The 26426-nt window shown below is 32.9% G+C and overlaps 1 protein-coding gene across 9 annotated transcripts in view; it reads left to right on the top strand.

Moving 5' to 3' along the window:
• GPHN (gephyrin) overlaps positions 1–26426 on the top strand; it is a 390537-nt gene that overhangs the window by 41184 nt on the left and 322927 nt on the right. For all 9 annotated transcript variants that reach the window (XM_039875261.1, XM_039875256.1, XM_039875259.1 and 6 more), the window contains exon 2: positions 20637–20715. In XM_039875261.1, coding sequence (XP_039731195.1) covers positions 20637–20715 — 79 coding nt within the window. The remainder of the gene's footprint in view (positions 1–20636; positions 20716–26426) is intronic.

The following is a 26426-nucleotide window of genomic DNA, read 5'->3' on the forward strand; positions in this document are numbered from 1 at the left end:
AATTGAATTTAAACTTTAAATACCTTCTCTTTCTAGTATAATAAACAAATTGAATACTGTCAAAAGCCTGCTTGACTACTTACAGAATATATCACTTTATCCATCATTATCCTATGCTTTTCTACTTTTATATTCCCCATTTCACTAGCATATCTTTTCTGCTTCCTAAGTCAAAGAATTTTTTATAATGAATTGAATTTTTGTCTTTTTAACTCTGTGGGATAATTCAGTAAATGGTGAAAATTATCTTGCTATCCTATTATTATATAAATTCATAGCATATTTATGAATGCATGGTTCCATTTTGTCTTGAGAAGATAAAGGAAATATCTATTTCCAAGTATAAAAAAGCATGTTGAAGAAAATATGTTATGCTGTATGTTATAGGTAAATTCAAATCATTTTAAGCCTGCAAAATAATAAGTTATATATATTTGTATGTATCTTTAATTTATTAATACTGATTGATGGCCTATATTTAAACACTTGACTGATAAAGATGTTCCTCCTCAAGAACTAAAGGAAACTCTTTCCCCAAAAAGAAGAAATCTGTTGGTATCCTAGGGAATTGTTTATACACAACTGAAAGAGAAAGCTGTTAGTATCATTGTGAAATTGAATTAAAATTTGGTAGATAGTACTTTTCTCTGTCCAGCATACTTTTCTCATTTCTGTTAACAGACCCCCTTTCTCCTCAGCACATACTATTGTGCTTTTGATGGGACTACCAAACACAATATTCTAACCTTGATTATTAGGCTGGAGAGTTAACCCACATGTAGGCAGTCATAATGCCCCTCCCCACTGGCCGTAGTAATATATCCAGGGGTGGACAGGAGTTCCACCCTGCCAAAGGTCATGCCCACCCTTCCTTCTCCCACACCATGTAGATAGATAACTGGTGCTTAGTTGGAGAAAATGAGATCTTCTGACAGAGAATCAGACCAAAGAGCTGAAGAGGCAGAGAGAATTCTGACAGCATGGTTGATTCCCATGTTCTAGTTCCTCATGTCCCTGAAGTGACCTTGAATCTGGCCAGTTTTGATATACTCTGAGATTTCTAGATATTTTATAATAACCCTACCCCTTTTTAAAAGTTATGTCATTTGCAAACAAAATAAAATAACTTTAGTTTTCATACATAGTAATGTTGCCAGTTCATTTTTTAAGCTTATCTTTTGAGGAAGCCGACTCTCCTTTTATCCTCGTATTTAAATCTTTTTCTGTAGGCTGGAAAAACTATCATTATGTCAGGGGTTTAGAGACAAGACTTTCAATTCAAAGTTACTTGTGTTTTGTATTTTTATTGCCACTCTTCTTGTAGTCTTGAACATATATTTCTAGTCAATTCAGGAACGAGGATTGGCATTTGAAAGGAAACCAGTGGAGTCAACAAATGTTTGAGATTCCAGTCATGGGACAATTGTTGTAGTAATAAAGATGTTTAGAAAATTCTCACTAAGGCACAGACACAGCCACCTTCCTGAGATGATCCTCTGCCTCTCTATCCTTCAACCTGGGAGAATCATAGAAATGGGTGGAATTCTGGCTGCGTATATTTGCCAGCCTAAGATTTCTCCTACTTTTTGTGGAACATTTTTGGGCCAGTTATCTCTCTCAATGTCTGTGGCCCTTCCCTTCTCATTCCCTACAGGATCGATTTGCCTTAGCCATTCATTGACATCTGCCTTCATAGAGCTGTCAGATTGAAAACTAAGAAATATCAGTGTCACTAAAAACAAATCTGAATATTAGGTTAATTGGTTCTTTTCCTTGGTCCTTAATCTTCACATCTTTAAATGAGTACATTAGACTAGTAGGTGGTGTCATGAGTCTTTTCAACTCTAAGAATTCAACAATTCTAAATAAATTGCCTGCTTTAATGACTTAATCTTTTCAGTTTACTTAAACATATCATTAAGTGCCTACTGTGTGTCAGATATTGGACTAGATGCTCTGGAGAATTAAATATAAGATTTACTTTCTGTCGATAAAATTTTAAGCTATCGTGGTGATTATCCAGAGAGAAATATCAATTAAGAAACAATATGCTATGGTGTAGTGTTTCTCAATGTGTGTCGCATTCAGATACTTGGGATGATATTAGGGATGTTAGGGATAGGGCATTAAATAATATCAGTCCACAGAAAAAGCTTTTCCCTTTTAAATTCTTTCAATCTTTTTCATTATAGCTATAAACATTAGCTCTTGACATCTCTTGAACACTTATCTTTCTCTTTAACAAAGAGGGACTCAGGCTTAAAACATTCTATGGGTAATATTCTCCAGTAGAATTTAATGAAATAGATATTTACTGTTATCTTTTTATGGCAGATCATACTTTTTTCTTATTTGTGATAATGGTATAAAAGTTTTACTTGGAAGTTTTTGTTTAAAAAATGAGTCAATTAAAAATGGCCAAAATGGGAAACCTGGTATATTGTTTTAAGAACTGCCAAAATTAATGTCTTCTTCTCTTGCCTAGACTGTTTTATTTTCTTTTTAATCACAATAAGACAAATTTTAGGAGAGATGGGTCAGAGACTCATTCTTTATTCCTTATCAAATGCAGTGTCTTAACAATATTTACATACTCTACTTTCAGCCCTCTGTCTGAAAGTAAGACTCTTTATTTGTCCAAAGGTTGTTGGTTCCAGAAATGATATTGGTCTTTCAGTGATTAGGGGGAGAGGAGTACAGAAGGATTGTACATAACCTTTACTGGGATAGATACTGGTGGGTCTTAGGGTGAAATTTTCATAATTCTGTCCTTAGTGAAATCTTGTTAGACTTCTCCTCAGGCAAAATCCCTTTAGTTTTTTCTTTTGCTTCATTTGATAATCAAATGGATAAGTCTCTCTCTAAAATATCTTAGAAAGACACTGGTCAAAACAGGGAGCAGAATTTCTTAATTTCAGAAGAATGATTTGTATGTGCTGTTCATTTTTCCTTAGTGTAGATGTACAGAGATCATTTAAACCTTGATTTACAAATCTTAACATAATTTAATAGTAATGTGGATTAGTTGAAGAAGTATCAATTGGAATTTCGGTCTCCCTGTATAGATTTACTTGAGTATGCTCCATAATTATACATAAATAACTGAAGTTTGAGAAGCACTGATGCAGTAGAAAGTGCACAAAATCTGTAAATAAGATAAGTTGGAGTTTCTCTCTATTATTAGCTATAGTGACCTTGTCCAAGACCCTTAAATCTATTTTATTATTCTCATCTTTAAAGCAGGAGGATGTATGTGTTTTTGGATGGATTATAAATTTTATAAAGTTCTTTCCAGCTCTAAAATTTTATAATAACCTACCACATACCCTATATTAAATCCCTTAACTATTTTAAGTTAGTAGTGGACTACTAACAGCATCACTTAGGAGTTAGTTAGAAATGCACAGTCTCAAAAAGAAAACAACAAAGAATAGAGAGTCTCAAGCCCCAACCCTAGATCTGTTGAATTAGAATCTGCATTTTAGGAAGATTCTGGATGATTGTATGGGAATGAAAGTTTGAGAAGCACTGCTATAAGCTACTACTTTATTTCAGTTGTTACATGAATGTCCAATTGCTCATCAGAACAAAGGTGAAATTGGAGGGGACAGTCCAAGATGATGGCATTAGGGAGTTTCTGACCTCATCTCCTTCCACAGACATACTGAATCTACATGGAACAATTCCCTTTGGGAAAAAAACAAAAAAAACAAAAAACCAAACACCTGAAAACTAGCTGAATAGGTCCTTCACAATAAATGATAAAGGGCCACATCAAGACAGGTAGGAGAGACAGAGATGTGATATCATCAAAAGCCCCACATTCCCCAGCACAGTGACCCCCAGTGAGGAGGGATCTCACAAATCCAGAGCTTCTCCCTGAGGAGTTAGGAGTTCATGTCCCACATTGGGTACCCCAGCCTTTGGGACCTGCTCCAAGAGACAAGCCCCCAAAATGTCTGGCTCTAAAAACCAATGGTGCTTACATCCAGGAGACCCAGAGGTCTGTAGGGAACTGAAATGCTGTTCTTAAAGGGCTTGGGCAGAGAATCAGTCACCCTGGGGCCCAATGGAAAAGCAGCAGTTGGAAAAGTGCCTAGATGATATATGAAGGAGATTCATTTTCTTTTCGTTTGCTGGAGGGGCAGGGGTCTGTTTGGACTCTTTTTGTAGGTGGAGGTACCAGCGAGCACCATTTTTGCAGTCCCTGTGTTCTCTCTATGTCTTGCTAAAGCGAGCAGGTGCATACAGTCCACACAGGGGCTGCTACTTTATCACCTGGCTCTGGTGGCCAGGGGAGGGGGCGTTGCATTCCTGGGTCCCACAGGACTGTAACAATCAGATAAACAGTTTTTGGCAGGCTCCCACCCCCAGGGCATAGTAGAGACAGCAGACTTTCTGTAAAAAAGGCCTATTTATTTTACCTGGAGCCTCATCCTGTGGGGCAGGCTTCACATTTGCCATACATTTCGAGGCTATGGAGGTGCTATCACAGAAAGTAAGCTGGGGATGCTATCTTTATGCTGTTCCTCACTCAGCATTGCTACAGCTCACTGGTACCTCCCAGAAAGGAGCTTGTACAATTGTCTGGAGTCCCAATTTTGCCAGTGTCACCCAGGGGATACCTCCAGATCGCATGGTCTGGAGGCCAGTAGGGTTTATTTTTGTGGTCCCACAGGACTTTATATATTTGTATACTTTAAAAGATTCTGCCTGAGGATCTGGCTTCCACTTGCCTGAGGATCTGGCTTCCACTTGCCTGAAACTAGGTGCTGATCCCTCCTTTTAGAACACTGATAGGTCTTGGCACAGCTCTAACAACTAGGACCTATCAAGAATTAATCTGGCTGCTTAGACAATTACAAAGGTTTGAGAGGAAACCAAGAGCTAGGGCAAGGTTAAATGATAAGGTTCATTTCCTATGCAAGTCCACTCTTTTGAGACTGGAAGTGGTAGCTTTCCCCTCTAACATGTAGAAACAAACACAGAGAGGCAAAATGAGGAAATGAAGGAATATGTTCCAAATGAAGAGATTGGTCTTTCTCCATTGAATGGTTTGGCACTATTTTGAAAAATCATTTGACCCGTAGATGTATAGGTTTATTTCTAAACTCTCAATTCTATTCCATAGATCTTTATGTTTATTCTTAAGCCAGTAATACTGTTTTGATTACTATAGCTTTCTAATAAGCTTTGAAATCAGAAAGTTTGAATCTCCCATCTTTGTTTATTCTTTTCAATTGTTTTTACTCTTCAGATTCCCTTGCAATTTGAAGTGAATTTTAAAATCAGCTTTTGCATCTCTGCAAAAAGACCATTGGGATTTTGATAGAGATTATATGAATCAATAGAATATTTGGGTTATATTACCATCTTAACAATAGTGTGATTCTTCTCATTCATGCTCATGTAGTGTCTTTCCATGTGTTTACGTCTTATTTAATTTCTTTCAAAAATATTTTGTAGCTTTCACTGTAAAAAAAGAAATTTGTTTTTTTTTTTCTTTTTGATGTTAATAGAATTGTGCACTAAATTTCATTTCTGGATTATTCATTGCTAGTGTATAGACTTACGATAATTTTTTGTATATTGATCTTATATCCTACAACCTTGGTGAATTTATTAGTTTTAACAATTTATTGTGGATTCCTTTGTATTTTCTATGTATACATGTTTCTGCAGATGTAGTTAGTATTAGTTCTTCCTTTCCAATAGGGATGCTTTTTGTTTCTTTTTCTTGCCTAGTTGTTCTGGCTAATATTTCTAGTACAGTGTTCAATACAAGTAGTGAAAGTAGGCATCCTTTTTTTTTGTTTCTGATCTTACAGAGAAAGCTTTAATTATTTCACCATTCAAGATGATGTCAATTTTGTTTTTCATAAATGCCATTTTTTATGTTGTGTAAGCTCTTTTTTATTACTAGTTTGTCGAGTATGCTCATCATGAAATCGAAGTTATTATTCCATTGATCTGTCTTTTTGAGTGTTATTTTTCATTCTTCCTATTCTCTCATTGTGCCAAGTACTATGCCAAGTAAATTTGCTTATATTGTCTTATTTAATCCTTACAGCTACTCTTTTTTACATAGAAGAATATTGAGACTCTGAGAAAGACAATAATTAACTTGCTCATGATTATATATCTAGTGAGCCCAACAATTTTACTTTGGATGAATGTTCTTAAAGGATGCAGTGTCCTCTCCCCCAAATTCCATTCTTAAAAGCCAGAAAGCAAAATAATGAAATGGAAAGAAACTCAGTGTTATTTCATCCAACTCTACAGTTTATGTGGTCATTAGCTAAACACTAATAGTTTGAGAGGGAAGGCCATTAGTATAGTTTTGTATACATTGAACTTAATGTGTTTTTGAGGCATGGATCTTTGATAGTTTCCTTACTCTTAAGCATAAAATATCCTTGGCACATTTTGTGCATTTTCTTCCCTTACCTGAAGGAAACTCCTTTTAATGGAAAGTGGTATTATGGAGTTTAATGTACTACAAGTGTTTATTGCTACTTTGCTATCATTGTTTTTAAGCCTTTGTGTCTGTATATTAGGAGGGGGGTGCCATTAGTTTATTTTAACGTTTTATTTAATGGAAGTAGGAAATACACTTTTTTTTGGATAGGAAAACATAAATCTCAAGTTCGTTTTAATTCCAATTCAAAGTAAAGATTTTTAGGGACTTTTACTGACCTCATTTTTCTTATCTTTCTTTTGTCTTATTTTAAATAACTTTAATTTTTTAATTACAGTCAAGACACAATATTATATTGTTTTCAGGTATACTACATAGTGATTAAACATTTATATAACTTATGAAGTGATCACCCTGATAAGTCTAGTACCCATCTGACACTGTACATAGTTATTATAATATTATTAATTATATTTCTTATGCTATACTTTACATCCCCATGAATGTTTTATAATCCCCTCCCCTTTTCATCCATCCTCAAACCCCCTTACACCTGGCAGCCATCAAAATGTTCTCTGTATCTATGAGTTTGTTTTTGTTTTCTTTGTTAATTTATTTTGTTTTTATAGATTTCACATATAAGTGAAATCATGTGGCATTTGTCTTTCTCTGTCTGACTTACTTAACACAATACTCTCAAGATCCATCTATGTTGTTGTAGATGGCAAGATTTTATTCTTTTTTTTTTTTTATGTCTGAGTAATAGTCCATTGTATATATGTGCCATTTCTTTTTTTATCTACCCATTCATCAGTGGATACGTAGGTTGCCTCCATATCTTGGCTATTGTAAATGATGCTGCAATGAACATAATAGATACACATGTCCCTTTGAAGCAGTCTTTTGTGTTTCTTTGGATAAATAACCAGAAGCGGGATTACTGGGTCCTTCTTCGCCTCTTGTTACAGCCTTTGTTTTAAAGTCTATTTTGTTTGAAATAAGTATTACTACTCCAGTTTTTTTGTTTGTGTGTTTCCAGTATTATGAAATATCTTTTTCCATCTCTTTACTCTCAGTCTGTGTGTCTTTCATTTTGAAGTGAGTCTCTCCTAGGGTCTTACTTTTTTACACATTCAGCCACCCTGTGTCTTTTGATTGAAGCATTTAATTCATTTACATTGAAAGTAATTGTTGATAGATATGTGGTTATTGCTATTTTATTATTTATATTTTTGCTCTTTGTTTATCTTAAAGAAGTCTTTTTAATAATTCTTGTAGTACTGTTTTGGTGGTGATGAACTTTATCTTGTTCTCATCTGGGAAGCTCTATCTGTCCTTTAATTCTAAAAAATAGCTTTGCTGCGTAATCTTGGCTGTAGGTCCTTGCTTTTCATCACTATGGGAGCCTGGTATGGAGCTGCAACTCTTTGCTCCTCTAAAGGGACCTTCACAGCTGAGATATCTCTTCTGATTTTTAGCTGTTACACATGGATGTGGGACCATCCCATTCCACATCTTTCCCCTTCCTACCAGTTTCGGCATGGCTTCTTCTGTATATCCTTAGTTGTAGGACTTCTGTTCAGCTATACTTCAGGTAATTCTCAATGATGGTGGTTCTGTAGTTTAGTTGTAATTTTGATGTGGTCGTGAGAGGATGCAGGTACAACAGCATTTACCTATTTCGCTATCTTAACTGGAAATCCATTTTTTTTATAGCTCCTTTTTGTCCTTTTCTGAATTTACACATTTCTCTGCTATGTATATATCTCAGTATTTAATTTTATTATTTTCATTATAGTAAGAGTCTTTTCATTTTTTTATCTAAGTAGTTTTTGGGGGGAGGACATGTATGAAATCACTTTGCTTTATATATGTTAGTTTTGCATCTTGCTTATTTGCTAATTCTCTTGTGCTTTTTTATAGGTTTTTATTGATTATTTTTGTATTTTTATGATATGAGAAATTATATCATAAATATAGATTGCTTTAAGTAAAAGTTGCTTTACCTCTTTTTTACATTTTTTGGAGCCTCTACTGTTTCCTTTTCTCTAATTGTGTTGTTTAATACTACCCATAAATGATAAATAATAAAGATGAGAGTATCTTTGCCTTTATTTTTTGAGAAAGTGTCTAGTGTTTCCCACTAGGGAAAGGTGCTGGTTGTTGATGCACATACACGCGTGCGCGCGCACGCACACACACACGCACACACACACACACGCACACTGTCCAAGTTAAGAAAATATCTCTTAATTTCTATTTTAAACTTTTTTTGAAAAACATGAATGGCATTGAATTTTGTCACTTGAGTTTTCAGTAGTTATAAAGATGAATATATATTTTCTGTTCGTTCTGTTGATTTGATGAATTCTATTGATGAATTTCTGGAATATACCCCACTTTTTCATAAATTTTTTTAATCTTTGGGTTCTTTTAAATAGTATCTTAAGATTTTTACATTATTATTTATAAGTGTGAGTGATCTGTAGTTTTTTTGTGAAGTTTTGTCAAGTTTGTGGGTCAACATTATACTTGTTTTAAACTAACTTGAAGATTTTCTTTTTCTATCTAGTTCTTATTTTTATTTTATTCAGGCAGTAATTCAACAGAAGTTTGAGTGTCTTCCATGTGTTAAGTAACAATAAAATATTATTTGTAATTAAGAGTTACTGAGCTCTTACTGTGTATTTGTCCATATTCTAAGTACAGTTGATTCTCATTATTTGCAGTAGTAGTGTACTATAAAGATGGTGCATATATTGAATTAGAAAATACTGAACCATTTCTTCTAGAGCAATTACAAGGGTAGGTTCCTGAGAGCCTCTGGTCACAACATTTTGGTCAACTTATTAATACATAACCTTATTTTATGTGTTTTTCTGTTTAATGACACCATATATAGTTTGTTCATTAAAATCGAACTCATATCCATCAGCACTGTGACTCATTCCTGAATGAAGCTTATATAACACGTATATTGTCCTTAAAGCATTTCACAACCTTTTTGCACTCTGGAACACTAAACAGCACTTCAGCACTACTCTGGGGGGCCATGCTAAACAGTGACATCAACAAAAAGCACAAATTACAAAAACATGGCACTAAGTAAACTGTGAAAAGGATACTTGTTTACAGTATGAGAGCTGACATAGGCAGTACATCACCTTGTTTATCCTCAGCTGAGATCATGTGAATCATGGGACTCAAGCTTTCCTTCACTCTGCAAATGTTTGCAAGTGATTCCAAAAGTGCTGTGAGTGTTGATGTTGGGGTTACAAATAACTTTTAGGGAGTATATCAAGCTATATAGCTTCATATTTGCTCTTTTGAAAATCTTAGCCATCAATTACCAACTCAAATCCCTGTGTCCTCGGCTCCCTAATCTCCCTATCGTTACCCCGTTAGAGCATTATTACTTACAAGGACAATGTAGTGCTTCTATACTATTCTTTATATTATTGTTAAAATGTCTAAAGTTTAGCTCTGATTCTGCATTCTCAAACTTGAATGTGCGGATACTGAATCTGTGAATAAGGAGCGGTCGTTCTTCTATGTATTTAATATGTATGTATTCACTCACTCATTCACTCACTCATTCATTCATTACAACAATCCTGTGAGATGGGTATTATTATTGTAGATGATGCACTGTGCAACAGATGTTAAGTAGCTTGCCCAGTGTTATACCATCTGTGAGTGTTGAACTTAGGATATTGCTAAAGCAATATGACCGATATGAAGACATAGAATATGCCCTTAGGGGCCCTTTCTGTCTAAAAGGATTAATAAGGTATTTTGCTTAAATAACTGATTTCAAGGTTATTTTGTTAAGTAGCATAAGGGTAATACAATAAAAAACATAATAGATGTTCAGAGGAAAGATTATTTCAGAGACCATGGAAGGTCTTTATGTAGATGATAGTATTTAAACTAAGCCTTGAAAAATCAATAAAATTTCATGAAGTGTGCTTGTGAGGATGGAAGAAATCAACTAATTGAGAATGTGCTCATTTTTTACATAGTGTTTATTCTAGTCTTATTGGAATAGGCAAGTGGTTGTGGAGGGTCAGCCTCTTGAGTTTTCAGCTTTCAAGATTCACGTCATCATTCTCTGACCATTTTTCAATTACTATCTCTTTTTAATTTCCTCTGTAATTGTAATATCAGGAAATTTAATTGGAAGAGGGACATGGCAGTGTTTTAACACGAATGCATGAATTTCTTATGAAATAAGGAGAAACACTACCCTTTGGTGGTGGAACTGTAATAAAGAAATTTAATGATAAGACGCCCTTAACATCTATAAATCCTTTCTGTTTTAAGCATTTCTGTAAAGACAACAAAGTATAGAAATATATTCACTGCTATTTGGAGTACTTTGTGGCAAATGTGGAATCCTTATGCTTTTATAGTAGTTCCATAACAAGGTTATTTTTAAAACAACATACAAACTGAAATTCCAACATTAATTGGATCGACACTCTAGTTGTAAATTAACACTTCAGTTGTAAATCTTGAGGAAGTTGGCATTAGACTTCAACATATTCTGTTTTCAGTAGGTTAGTGTTCTTAGTATTATATTGTGCTAAGCAGAAGAATCTCAGTGCTTAAACATCTTCAAAGCTATATAGCTTTATATTTGCTCTTTTGAAAATCTTAGCCATCAATTACCAACTCAAATGCCTGTGTCCTTGGTTCCCTAATCTCCCTGTCCTTAGCCCCTTAGAACATTATTATTTCTTACAAGGACATTGTAGTGCTTCTATACTATTCTTTATATTACTGTTAAAGTGTCTAAAGTTTATCTCTGATCCTGCATTCCCAAACTTGAATGTGCAGAATGATTCCCTGTTGCCTAATGTGTTTTCTTTGGCCTAACATTTCAGGCTTTTTTTCTGACCTCATCGTCCATCTACTTTTTCAGGTTTATCTCCCATTATCCTTTTTTTCTTGACCTTATACTTAAGCCAAACTGTTCCCTAAATAGCCCAACACCAGTAATACTTTTATGATTTTTTTACACTGTTTTCTTTTTTATGAAGTGGCCTTTCTTTGCCTTTGCATGTCCAAACCTACCAAATGTCCCCATTTCTAATGACTGTTCCATGAAAGCCTTCAACCAAGTTATCACTTTAACTTCTTTAAAAAGCTCATTTTCTCTCCTGTAGTTCCTCTACATGCTTGCAATTCCTCTTATTATTTTTTTAACTTTTCACTTTGGAAAATTGAAGGAATATACAAAGTGAATAGTATGATATAACCCCATGTGCCCATCACCCAGGCATAGCAGTTATCATTGTGACATTCTTGTTTCATTTATATCTCCCTCAATTTTCCACCTTCCATTCAATTGTTGTTAATTCTTTGAGGTAAACTTTACATGCATTAAAATTCACAAATGTAAGCTGTACAATGTTGAAAATTAAGTGCACACATGAAACCTCTTCCCCTTTCATAATGTAGAAATTTTCTATCTCTCCAGAAAGTTTTCTTGTGCCCCTTTCTAGTCAGTCCTCCCTCTCTGAGGCAAGCACTGTTTACTTTTTTTTTGCCTTATATTTGTTAGACCTTTGTTATCCTTTCCATATAAATGCATACTTTTGTACAAGATTTCTTTCAGGATGTGTTTCTGTTATTTATCTTATGTTATTCCGTCGTATTGTTGAGTACTGATTCTTTGTGTGACTATTCCACAATTTATTTATCCATTCAGTTACAGGACATTTGGGACATTTTCAGTTTGGGGCTATTTTGAGTACAACTGCTATGGATATTTGCATATGTCTTTTTGTGGATACAGTTGATTCTCATTATTTGCAGTGCTTATGCTCTATAAAAGTCACTGTGAACATTGAATTAATTAATACTCTACCATTTTTTTTAGGGAAAATAGAGATCACAATATTTTTATCAACTTATCAATACATAAGCTTCTGTGTATATTTTTGTTTAAAGATACCTTATTTAATATATATTGTTGATTCATTAACATTTAATTCATGTCCAACAGCACTATACTCATGACTGAATGAAGCTTATCTAGTGCTCATATTTTCTCCTCAAGACACATCATAGCTGTCTAGCCCTGAGACTAGATAGCACTTCAGCACTATGCTAGGGGGAGCATTCCAAACAGTGATATCACCAACAAACAAGCACAATAACACAAAAAAACATGGCACTAAAAAACCACAACAAAGACTCATTTACAGTATGAAAGTTAAACAAAGCAGAATGTTTCAACTTCAGCCGAGAATGTACATATCAGGCAACTCAAATTTTTCTTCATTCTGCTCATGTCCACAAATTATTGTGAAAGTGCTTTGAACATTGATTATTAAGTTACAAATGAATTTTAGTGAGCAGGTGAATATACAAAGGTGGATTCTTTGAGTAATGAAGATTTACGTAAGTTTTCATTTGTCTTGGATAAATATTTATAAGTAGCATTCCTGGGTCGAATAGTATCTTTAATTTTGTAAGATACTGCCTAATCTTTTTCCAAAGTAGTTTTATCATTTTTAATTTTCACCAGCAATGCGTAAGAATTCCAGTTGCTTTATGTACTTAATAATAGTTGGCATTTTCAGTCCTTAATTTTAGTAGTGCTTATTTGATTTTTACTTGCTATAATTATTGGTTCATGTTTTATCTCTCCTTCCTTTCCAAACTAGAAACTTTTTGATGACAGCATATAATTCACCTTCATATTTGCTAAACTAATATTTTTAAGAGGTACTATTATAGGCTTGTTGTTAAGTGCACAAACTTTGGAGCCAGATTGCCTAGATTAAAAGCTCAGTTCTTCCACTCACAAGTTTTGAGACCTTGGACAATAAAACAACATATTAGTAAATGAACTTTTCATAATTAATGTCTCCCAACAAACAATTATGTTTGGAAATCAAGTTTCCTTGAGATTAAGTAACTTGTCCCAAATCAAACGAGTAGGAAATAGTAGAACACATTTTCAAACCCAGGCTAACTGACTCCTGTACTCTTGACCCTAAACAAAATAGTACTACCACTTGAATCTCACTTTAAAACCTACTATATGTCATTAAATTTCTGTTTAGTATCCTCAATTCCCATGTAAATGAACAAAGGTATATCTTTAAATAGAGCTTTCCAATCCATGAATTTGATGTATCCCTCCATTTACATAGATATTTCAGTTTTTGAGTAAAAGTACATAATTTTCGATGTGGAGATTTTTCATGTCTTTCATTAGATGTATTACTGGTTATGCGATATCTTTTGATGCCTTGATAAGTGGTATCATTTTTGAAATCTTCATTTCTAATTACTTGTTGCAGTTAATTATTTGTATTGACTTTGTATCTTTCAACCTTGCTAAATGCACTTATTCTAATAGTTTATCTGTACATTCTTTGCATTTTTTTGCCTTATTGTACTGCCTGACACCAGCAGTTCATTTTCGAATAGAAGTAATAAAATAATGGATATTTGTGTCTCGTTCCCAATTTAAAAGGAAAGTTTTAAACTTTTCACCATTAAGTATAATGCTCAGGCAGGTAAAGGGAGTCAGGCTCTGCCTCTTTACTGCCAGGTTAAGAAAGAAGTCAAGTTCTCCATTTGGCCTCCTTGATACTTGAGGCAGAGCCTGCATGGTACTGCTGGGGGTGGGCATGTAATGTAGTTCTGGGTCCCTACTGTCTTCACTGATCCCTCATTGTTTAGGATTCAAAGGATAACCTGTATGGGATGGATGGAGATATTTGGAAATTTTCTCAATAACTTGAGTTTTGATATGGGTTTTGGACAGAGAGATAAAGGAATAGAGAAGAGCATATATTAATTAGCACCTTCCGTGCAAAGTTGTGAGCATGTGTTTTACTACTGCATGTACCAGGAATTACATCAGCTAGCTTTCTATAGTACATAGTAATCTTACTGTGTGCCTGTAAACCACGGGTCAGTAAACTTTCTCCATAAAAGGACAAAAAGAAAATATTTTAGATTTTTCGGGCCAGAAGGCAAAATTGAGAATATTATTTGTGTACTACAATAACCAAAAAAAAAGCACCCAGATTTCTAATTGTTTAAATTTATGAAATCTGAATATAATAGTAATAATTGAGTGCAGTATTTATAATACATGTTTACCAATTTAAAGAATGGCATTGGAGGATAACTGGAGTTTATAGTTACTATTTCCTGTCATCAAAATTAATTGCAGATGTTCATCTATCAGTGGTGATTTTTATGGAGTATTTTATCTTTGCAAATGTCTTTTCACACAGATAGTTATTTCAAATACTGATATCATTCCATGAGGATATAATTTTAATTGAGTACATTAATTATTTGGAATGTGTTTTTAGAATTTTATTAGGTTTTCTTGCCTTTTAGCATGTTGTTACATTGAAGAATAATCACTTCCAATTGAAGATAAGGTGGAAGCTCCTCAGTTGCAGAGTTAAATGGATTTTAAAATATGAAAATTTTCTTTGCACTTTCATTAGATCCAAAAATGCTGCTGGAACTGTAATTTAAACTCAAAAAATATATCTACTGCAAATTTATTGGGAAAGGGGATTTCCCTTCTTGTTTTAACTTTTGTCCAATGGGACTATGTTACCTTTTGACAGCACACAAATCTCATGAGAGCTAGAAATTACTTAAAACTAAAACAACTTTGGTAGTTGTGAAATTTCTATCAGGGTATGAATTTTGCATATAAGTATTCTTTTGGCTTGTTATTTTAGGTTGGAATAGATTAAGAAAATGAACAAATTTTCATCATGACAGTTTACCTTCTTTTATTGTCCAGGTACCTTTTTCAGTTGATCAGTAATCGTTCTTTGTACTTAATTTACATCCTTTTTAGAAGACTTTAGGAAACTTTTCTTCTAGGAGGTAGAATGGTAGGACTTAGGCATGGAAAAAATATGAAGTGTTATCTGAGGATTGATAAATGGTAACAGAAGAATGTGTCTTAAAGTTAATCTGCTTAAAATGGAGACCAAAATTTGGTGTGAAAATGGATAAGAATGCTAATATTCATATGGAATTGCAAAGGATGCTGAATAGCCAAAAAATATCTTGAAAAAGAATAACAAATTTGGGGATCACAGTTTCCAATTTTAAAATGTCCTATAAAGTCACAGTAGTCAAAACAGTGTGATATTAGCATAAAGATAGACATATAGATCAATGGAACAGAGCTGAGTCCAGAAATAGGCCATATATTCATGGTTAGTAGATTTTTCAAAGGAGTACCAAGACCACTCAATGGACTAAAGAACAGCTTTTTTAATAAATGATGCTAGAACAACTAGATATCTACATCTACTCAAAATGTATAAAAGACCTAAATATAAGAATTAAAACTATAAAATTGTTACAAGAAAACATGAGAAATTCCTTATGACCTTGGATTTGGCAATAGTTTCTTAAATATGACACCAAAAGCACAAGCTACCAAAGAAAACAGACAAATTGAACTTCATCAAAATGAAAAACTTGCACATTAAAGGATACTGTCAAGAGAACATAAACACAGCTCACAGATTGGGAGAAAATATTTGCAAATCATTTGCCTGATAAGGGTCTAGTACCCAGAGTATATAAAGATGTCTTACAACTCAACAACAGAAAGATTGACAACTCAATTAAAAAGTGTGCGAAGGACTTGAATTGACATTTCTCCAAAGATACACAAATGGCCAAGAGGCACGTGAATAGATGCTCAACAGCATTTGTCATTAGGGAAATGTAATTAAAACCATAATTAGATAGTACTTTACACTCTACCATTGTGACTAAATTTAAAAAGCCAGACAATAAAAACTGTGTATGTGGAGAAATGGAACCCCTGTACATTGCTGGTAGAATGTAAAATATTGCAACTGCTTTGGAAAACAATTCGGCAATCCCTCAAAAAGTTAACCTTGGAATTACCATATAATCCGGCAATTCCATTTCTGGGTATATGCCCCAAATAATTGTAAACAGGAACTCAAACAAATACTTGTACATAACATGTTCATTCAGCACTATTCACAGTAGTCAAAAGGGAAAAACAGTCACACAGATACATACAATGAAATATTATTCAGCCGTAAAGAGGAAGTGCTGATACTTCCTACAAAATGAACGAACTTTGAAAACATTATGCTAAATAAAAGAATCCAAACACAAAAAATCACATATTGTATGCTTCTATTTGTATGAAATATCTGGAATAGTTCATAAGACAGAAAGCCGATTGGTGGATGCCAGGGATTGGGAGAAGGGAAGAATGAGGACTCGTTGGCTTAGTGGGTGGTTTTCTCTTGGGATGATAAAAGTGTTTTAAAAATAGGTAGAGGTAGTGGTTGCACCGCATTGTGAATGTACTAAATGTCCCTGAATTGTGTACTTTTTAAAAATGGTTAATTTTGTTATGTGAATTTCACCTAAATAACAACAAAAAAATAGATTTATCTTGAAAAATGAAACTAAGAATTGAGTCAGTCAACTTTTTCTTGTATCAGGTATTAATTAGCTATCTGATATATTTTCAGAATAAAATAGAACAGATTGCCACCTGCTAAATTTTTTCGGCGATATTTTTAAATTACCACATGCTGACATTTCCTATAAACTCTTGTCTGGTTTGTCCAGTCAAACTTGGAATGAATTAATTGGAATCTGTCTATAGTATCAAGTTACGTTTAATTTTAATTATCAATTGTTTTCGCAGGGCCATATCTTTAGAATTTTCACTGGATATTTAGAAATTACAGAATGAATTGAGTTTTGAATTGAATTTGTTTTTACTGTCTTCTTAGCAGTGTTCAAATAGTGTTTTTTCATGTTCTTAAACATGGAACAGTAAAATCAATTTATAAATAGTGAATTCCTCCAATGCTATATTTTAAACATGAATTTTTGAGGATAGAAATTCTCTGTCCTTCGCGGAAATCCTTGATTAAAGCAAGGTAGAATATAAATGTCATCCTAGAAGTGAGAAAGAAATGGCTAGGTCTTTTATAACATAGTTCCTAATAATTAAGTAAGATAATGATATGAAATGCTTAGCACATAATGAATGTCAATTATTTTCTTGATTATAGATCCAGAATATGAACATTTACGGGAAAAAAATGTACGTGATTGGATAAAAAATCTACTAAAAAGTCTATTTTACAAATATTTCTAATTAATTTTCCTTTGTTCTCCTTCAAGTTAATTATATCAGTATAAACTAGATTGATGTACAAGTTTGTAATTTTTATGTTAGTACTCTAAAGTTTGACCACATGTTTCTATTGTAATTTCTTCTGTTTTGAGTTTCGTCATGACATGTTGAAGAAATTTTATTAATCAGCAAGACAAAGAGCATTGTAATTCCTTTAGTTGGCATTATGCTGAGGTTGAAAACAAAAAAAATATGATGACCAAAACTGATCTTTTTGGTGTGATTTATACACGAGAAAGTATGTTCACTAGCTAAGTAAAGTATACCATATCTTAGCTATAATTCAAAAACTAAATTTGTCGCACTGGTAAAGAAACTTAACTAAAAACAATATATTAGGCAGCCAAAGTTTCAGAAATTTTGTTAAGAAACTTTTTATTTAAATTTCTTACTCTCTTTTTAACTTAAAATTTGGATGGGTCATGAATTTTAGAAAAATGTCTTCTTTAGCAAAACTCATTTCACAGATAGCTGACTAGCATGCCTTTAAAGGATCAAGGGTTTATTCCATTTTAATTAAGCCTCCAAAACTTTCAGGCTCTTGAAGTTTATAAGTAAGCTCTTGTATTTGCCAAATTCGGCAAAAACTTTATGAGAACAAATTTTATGATATAATGTATTATACTTTCATTTTAGTTCAGCTCAGCTGGAAAACAAGTTTTCTTGAAGTGTGCCAACGTTATTTTTTTTTGTCTTTTGGCCCTACTCAGAAAACGATATAATGAAGAGCATAATGTTAAAATTATGAAAAGCAGAAAATTTTTCTTAAATCAACAGGTTGGAATACAAATTATATTTTAATCAATATCATTCCAATCATTGCAAAAAAAAAAAGGTGTTATCTTTTTGGAATTAAAGAATCCAAGCTTTTTTTCAACTTCAGATATTTTTAATGCATCATTGTTTGTGTATATTAATTATATCAGGGCAAACCCAGATTTGGGGAACTTAAAGCTTATAATTTTGAGAGACTTTTTGTAAGAAAAAGTAATATAAAATCCAATAAAAATTAGGTAATGGATCTTTGAAAGAAACAAGGAAAATGTTATATTCTTCTTTCTTCTTATGTAGATTATAAATGACACTCTAAGATATATAATGTCTATAATGAAACTGTTAAGTTGAAATTGAAAATAGTCACAATATTTATGCTAACAAATATAAAAACAGTCTTATTTTGCATTTAATTTTGGGATCAATATTTTATCAAGATACAGAGTTTTAGGTTCTCAGTACCCACCCCCTCCCCACCCAGCATTTTAAATATATCATTCCATTGTCTTCTGGATTCCATAGTTTATGTTGACTGTAAGTTTTGTTTTTCTTTGATGGCAGTGTATCCTTTTTCTCCCCTAGCTGTTTTTAAGATTTTCTTGTTATCTTTGATTTTCAGCCAATTGACTGCTGGGTGTGATTTTCTTTCATTTTTTCCAGTGTTGGGTTGGTTATGCTACCTGAGTCATGAGTTATTATATCAGTTTGTGAATATTCTTAGTTTTTTTTTTCTGAAAAAATTGCTTCCTCATTCTCTCTCTCCTCTTCTCAATTTCAGTTACATTGGGCTGTCTGATTCCCACATGTCTCCAATGCTCTGTTCTTTTTTTTTTTTTACTCTCCTTGCTTTAGTTGGATATTTTCTGCTCATCTCTTCAAGTTCACTAATATGGTGTTTCGCTGTGTTGAGTCAGGTATAAAACTCACCCACTGATTTCTCAATTTCAAATATTGTATTTTTCAGTTCTAAAATGACTTTGATTCTTTCTCATAGAGTTAAATTCTCTATTGAAATTTTCTTCTTTTCTACTGTGAACATTTTTCTATATCTTCTTTATGTTAAAAAGTTTTCTTGAAGTCTTTATCTTCTAAATCTGTATCATTCGTAGGTTGGCATATAGATCTTATTTTTTCTCTTAATTATTGGTCACATTTTGTGCCCTTTACCATGCTTTGTAATTGTTTTTGTATACCAAATACTGTTTATTATAGACAGGATCATAGATTGATATAAATGTTATTTTCTTTCTAATATTAGAAATGTGAAGTGCTGAGTTGAGGTGTCAACTCACCCATGAATTGAACTGGACGATTTGAGTGACAGCTTTAGATATACATAGTCTACCTCTGGTTTTAAATGTCTTAAGAGCAAGACCTGTTGTGTTGCAGGTGTCTCTCTTTGGTGTGGCTTTATACTTCTGAACTGTGAAATTGGGAGAGATTTACCTCTACCTTTTGTGTTCTGCCTCCTTTTTCTCATCCCCCCTCTCAGGGTGGTATACTTTTGGGTGAGAGCAAATGTGTTGAGGGGTCACTTTTGAAATTCTACACTGAAATGAAAATGGGAGGTACGACCTGTTGTAGTATGACTTTGACTCTTAATCACCATAACACTACAGAATACATTTGCCTCCTAGCCCAACCTCTCCTTCTCCCCAATTCACTTGTGTAGTCCCAGCCATCAGTAAATCTCCCAGGAGAAAACTGTGTTTTGGGGCTTCTATAAGATTCCAGTCTATCATACCAGCCCATGAACCATCAAGAGCTATGCTAGTTTCTCTTTTTCTTGGTAGTGTCCCACTTTCTGATTCTTAACTTGTGTCTAAATGGCGAATCTTCCCAGAAATTAAAACAATCCAGAGGTTCAGCTTACCTGAAAAGAGATATCACTTTTCTCTTGGTTTATTCATTTTGGTTCCATTGCCCTTCAGTATCTTTAAAAACATGATTTTGGGGAATAATTTATCTTTTTCTCTAGCAGTGACTTGCCACTTTGTGCTGGAAAATTAGTCTTGTAAAAGTGAGAACACAATTTAGACCTTCACTTAGATTATTGGCTTGTTGTTGAATATTTATATTTGTTGCTAAATCGTCCTAGCCCAATATTGATCAGTATAATGTTGGGAAAAATTGTATCTAGAGAGTCAATTTTAATTTCAAAATTCCTGTGGTCAGCAATAATTTAAATGAAGTATAAACATAAATTAATTTTCTTTTTTTCTCCCTTTTCTTGTTTAGTGAGTGATAGTTGCTTCAGGAATCTTGCAGAAGATCGCAGTGGGATAAATCTCAAAGATCTCGTACAAGATCCTTCTTTGTGAGTATTTGGTTTTTAGTACTAAATATAATTTAAAACTTTATGATTGGTGTGACTGATTTAAGGTTGAGCAATTTCTTCTTTTCTAACAATTTGTGTTATGTGTAACAAAGCACATGACAGTTTAAACAGAAATGAAGTTATGAAACAGTTACTTTTTAGAAATACAGATTTTAGAATAAGAGATTGTGTTATGAATAATGATTGACTTTCGAGGAGCAGAGCTAATGGCTGATGATATCTTGCCAATGTAGCAGTAGATACTAAGCAGGGCAGATGATTAGTAGTTTCTTTGCTTGGGAATGTGAGATTGAATTTGTTCACATCAATCATAAGCTTTTTTTGAATAGTTCCTAATAATTATGTGTAAGTATAATTACAAATATAAAATAGTTATTTATAATAACATATATTTGAATATGTTGAGTACATTTCTAATATTTTACATTAGAAAGCTATATGTAGCACAAAATTTTTGAAGCGTTTCATAGGTTACAATTCTTGCTCATGAGTCAATCCCATTCATTATAAGCATTTACTTTACTATGTCACTTTCTATTTCATGAACTAATAAATTTTTGCAGTTGTATGTTTACTAGAAATTATGCATACTATCTTTTATAGGAACATAGCCTCCCAGGAAGATCACCTGTTATTTAAAAAACAAAAAAATCAAGACTAGTTAACCCTGGGCAACAGAGAAAAGAAAATTGAATACTGGCAGGTGCTTTCTTTAATGATGTTCAATGCATTCAGTAAAATATATTTTAACAGATATCAATCTTCCACATCATATATAATCTACACACTCATAACTTTTATAAGTAATTCATTAAGAATATTGCGAGGAATAAAAAGCAAAAGTGTGTTGAACCTGAAATTTATTGACTCCTTAATGATGTTCCATTCGTTTAAAAAATAGTCACAAGACGCGGAATGTTGAAAATGATTAAATATTGAAGTTTATAATATAACGAGGTCAGAAATGAGTTTGCAGAACCAACTCTCACTTTTTTCTTTACTTAATCTCCCTTTTCCTCACATAAAGGGCTTGTCAATATTCTTTTTTCATGATTTTTGCTCTAGTGAAGACTGACAGTTGTCCTTCCAGTCCTGTAAATATCTAATCAAGAATATAATTAATCTATGTGAATGTAAATTTTCGTAGTAAATGAATATTGAATAACATTTATTTGCATGAAGAGTTCTGTTTTTTTTATGAATATGGGAGGGAACTGTCTTTTTTTTTTAAAGATTTCACCCATTTGAACAAAATAAGTAATTCCATTATTGTATTACTTGTAAGGTATATTTTTGGTACAGTAGGATTATTTATCTGTTTATTGCAATCTTTTATGTCTTCTACTTTAAAGTAGTCAGGCACTATCTTAATTTATCATCATTCTCTTGACATTAGTCTAGAATGTAAGAATTTAATGAGAATTTGTTTTTGCCCTTGCTACTTGGATTCGGGAAGAACTTTTTCTTTATTAAGAATTGTGAAAATATACTATTAATGACTCTAATTCATATTTTAGAGATATATTTCTTTGTAAAATTCTTTAGAGAAAGAAGTGCTCAGTGTGGACAAAACAATGTGCTTTCTCAGTTGTTATGATGGTAAATCTTTTGAGTTATCCTTCTATAGCAATATTTATGTAGTACATGTTACATAGGTAATAATTTTTTTAAGCCAGCCACCTCTTTTCTGTCCTAGATTCCTGACATAAGTTTTTACTATTTGTTCACCGATTTGTGCACACTATATGGTTTTATATGGAGTTGAACTGTTTATGTGTCAACACTGAGTAGGAAATAGTGAGAAGTAATGTTTTTACAAAAATCTCCTCCTTAAAAAAATCACTGGCATTCGATGAGTACTCCAGATTAGTGTAAGAGTTGCTAAAAATTGCATCCATGCTATTTTAATAAATGTCCTAAATAAAATATTATTAGAATATTGAATGAATGCTTTATGTGCTAATATGCCTGACAGATTTGTATTATGATTCACCTACTTGAGCTGCTGATGCTCCAAAGAGTTGATGTGTAAAAAAAAAATGAGTATTTCAATCACCAATGCTCATAGAAAGAAAGGAAGACAGAATAAAGAGAAAAGGAAAAAAACAGACTAAGGAGAACCAAGACCATCTAGTCAATATTGACTCTTAGAGCAACATGTAGTATGTCTTGGGATAAATGAAGAGGTAATGAATTTCTTTGGGCAAAGTACAGAAATGAAACTGGAGAGAGAGAAGGAAGGAGGGAGAGTGTGCGTGCTCGCATGTGTATGTGTGTGTGTGTATGAGTATGAGTGAAGTTTGAGGAATTTACTGCTTCAGAGCAGCAGAATGTAAAACCCAAACCAAAAGTGACTAATTAATACTCTAAATCTGTGTCAATCTACTGGAATAATGTGATAGACCTTCTGTAATTTATTTAAATTATATATAATATGCACCCCAAGATTTTGCTTTAATTGTAGCAAAACTAATTGTTGGGCTGAAGTGAACAGAGTGAGCTATATTGTGTGAGCATGATGATGGAGGATGCCATGGAAGAAAAGAAAGTTGTGGATCCTTAAGCAAGACTTTCTTGTCTTGCTACTAACTTTTGATCTTTCATAATAATGAGAGCAGAATGTCACTTACGACGGCAAGCCCGAGGTGAAAAGGTACATAAGAAGCTCTCTCTTTTTGAGGAGTGCTCTGAGAATAGTTGTTTCTATCACAATTCTCTAGGTGTTAAGTGTAAGACCAAGTACAGGAACTTGACATTCACTCTGTGTTGATGAATATGCCTAGGAGTTTGTTTTCATCTTGCAGAACTGCAACTCTATACCCATTAAACAGTAACTCCCATTTTCTCCTCTCCTCAGCTTCTGGTAACCACTGTTCTGTTTCTATGATTTTGACTACTCTAGGAATCTTATATAAGTGGAGTGGTACAGTATTTGGTTTTTTTGTGACTGGCTTACTACACTTAGCATGAAAGTCTCAAGGAAATTCGTCTGTGTTGTAGCATGTGTCAGAATTCCCTCCCTTTTTAAGGGTGGATGATATTCCATTATATATACATACATACCCACACACCATATTTTGTTTATCCATTCATCAATCAATAGACACTAGGTTGCTTCTACCTTTTGGCTATTGTGAATAATGACACTATGAATATGTGTCCAAATGTCTCTTTGAGACCCTTCTTTCAATTCTTTTGTTTATATACTCAGAAGTGGAATTACTTTATTATATAGTAATTCTATTTTTAATTTTTTGAAGAACTGCCATAGTTTTCCCTAGTGACTGTACCATTTTATATTCCTATCGACAGTACACAAAAGTGCCAATTTTTTCACGTCCTCACCAACACTCATTATTTTCTTTCTTTTTTATTTTCTTTTTTCGTTTTTTCCTTTTTTTAATAATAAACATCCCATTGAGTGTGAGGTGATATGTTCTTGGCATTTTTAATTGAATTTCACTTCACATCTTGTCTTTAATGCAACTCATCTACAAAGTAAACAAAAATAAGAGGTATTGTTTGTGTTTGATTATTGTGACTGTGTAAACTGTGTAAAACTATGTTATTTAGTAAAATAGAAATTCTTTTCACTGTCATTATGAAGATTATAAAATACAAATAGGTCCATAGTAATTTTGTAACAATAACATTTTAATTCATTCATCTTCCTTATTTTACATTGTGTTACTTGCTTTTTGTTACTACTTCTCTTGTTATACCTCATCTTATAAAGGATTTGGGGTAAAAACAAATTCTTTTTTAATTAGAAGATGCCAGATTGAAAATGCAGCATACTAATTAAAAAATGACTTGCTAAATGAAATGTATTTTGATATTATAGATTACTAGTGCTTGATAACGGCATTTCATTTTTAAGAACAAAGATAAAATTAGACAAAATATTTTTATCTGATTGTAAATTTCTTAGACATCATATTTTTATTTACCTTTATGTACTTCTTTACAAATTTTACCCTCTTTTCATGGTTCTGAAATACAGCCTTATCCTTTTGAGTGTACTTGTCGTTCACACTACAATCTGATTGAATGATATTTTGATTCTTTGGATCATGGCATTAAATATGAAGGAAGACAGGGTTGCCTTCTGGAAAGCAATCATATCTAAATATAGCCTATACTTATCTGCTGGTGTTAAGACAAGTTGCTATGGTGAATTGAATTTCTTAAAAATGCCAGTCAGCAGAGGATAAACAGTAGTTTTTGAAGTGGTTATTTTCCATAGAGCTGTACATTCTCATATTGCATTTTTAGGTAGATAATTTAGTTAATTTTTAATGGTCCGTTTATTCCATTTCAATTTAGAGTATCTTTGAGACCTTTAACATTTATTGAACAAAATCGAAGAGGTTTTTTTTTATACTGTTTTTTGTTTCTCTGTAAATAAATTTTGATGTGGAAATGCATTTTTCCAATGGCAGCATTTTAAACAATACTGATCATTCATTTTGCTCTGTTGCCAATAGTTCTGCGAAATGTAAAGTAGCTAACAAAGCTGTCTTATTTATAAATCTCTAAGTTTTTGTCATTTTTAATCAGGTTTCTTTTTAGTTTATATAAATTGGTTCATAAAATGTGTATTGGATCAATACAGCTTAATCTAGGCTGGTGCTGTTTTATTAAAGGTACTGTGTTCTATATCAGAACTACATATCCAAAGACTTTAAATTTTACTTTGCTTTTAGAAGACTTTCCTCATTTCCATCATTTCATACATTCCTGAGAATGTATGTATAATTCTTTTGAGGGTTTATTTGTTTTAGAATTTATCTAATGAAAAGCAGTAGTAAAGGCTCATCTTAATTTCTTCAACAATTAGTTTTAATAGACATAGTTCTTATAATCAAGGAACATACGATTTAAGATGGATAGTATCTGAGTTGTCCACCTGAGGTGTATGAATGACCAATCCATTATTAGAATTTTTTTAATGAAATAAATAATGTATCATTTTTAATTAGTTGATTCTTTCATTTTCAGGGTACAGAAACCTAATTCTGTAGCTTAAAAATCAAAATGAAACTCGATTGGTTTATGTTATTAAGGATTACTTCTCATGGAATCAAGAAAGAACTTCAGAAACTAGGTCAGCTATAGCAACCTCAAAGAACAGAATTAGGGAGTTCGTGCAACTGGGTTTGTTTCTCTCACCCTGTGCCATCATCTTTAGGATTTTCCATTAAACTAGGAAAATGGCTGCTAACTTACTCTAATTTCTGTCCTCTAGCTCCATGGTCTCTCTTCACTTCCAGCCTTAAAATGTAAAATCCCTTGGAAGAGTTCTGATTTTGTTAATCTGGTCATGTGCCCACACCTCAGCCAATCACTGTGGCCAAAATAGTGGGATACCCTAATTAAATGAGGGAGAAGGTAGACTCAGGAAAAAGAGTGATAAAGCTAAGAGATGTCTACTGTACTGATTCTCAGTTGTTAATTTGAGAAAGAACTAATACACTTCAGAAGTGTTATTACTTTGCCATATAACATTTTGTGCCTGGGCATAGTATCTGAATGAGATAGGCATTAGTAGTAATATCTATAATAACTTTAAAGGACTATATAGTCCAATTAGTTGATAATAATTGTTCCCTTTTTTGCTGAAATTATTTGACTATTTATGTAATACACACACATAAATGTAAATGACTCAGATGAATTTATTACTTTAA

Source organism: Pteropus medius, unplaced genomic scaffold (assembly GCF_902729225.1).
Source record: "Pteropus medius unplaced genomic scaffold, Ma_sr-lr_union100, whole genome shotgun sequence".
Taxonomy (NCBI): domain Eukaryota; kingdom Metazoa; phylum Chordata; class Mammalia; order Chiroptera; family Pteropodidae; genus Pteropus; species Pteropus medius.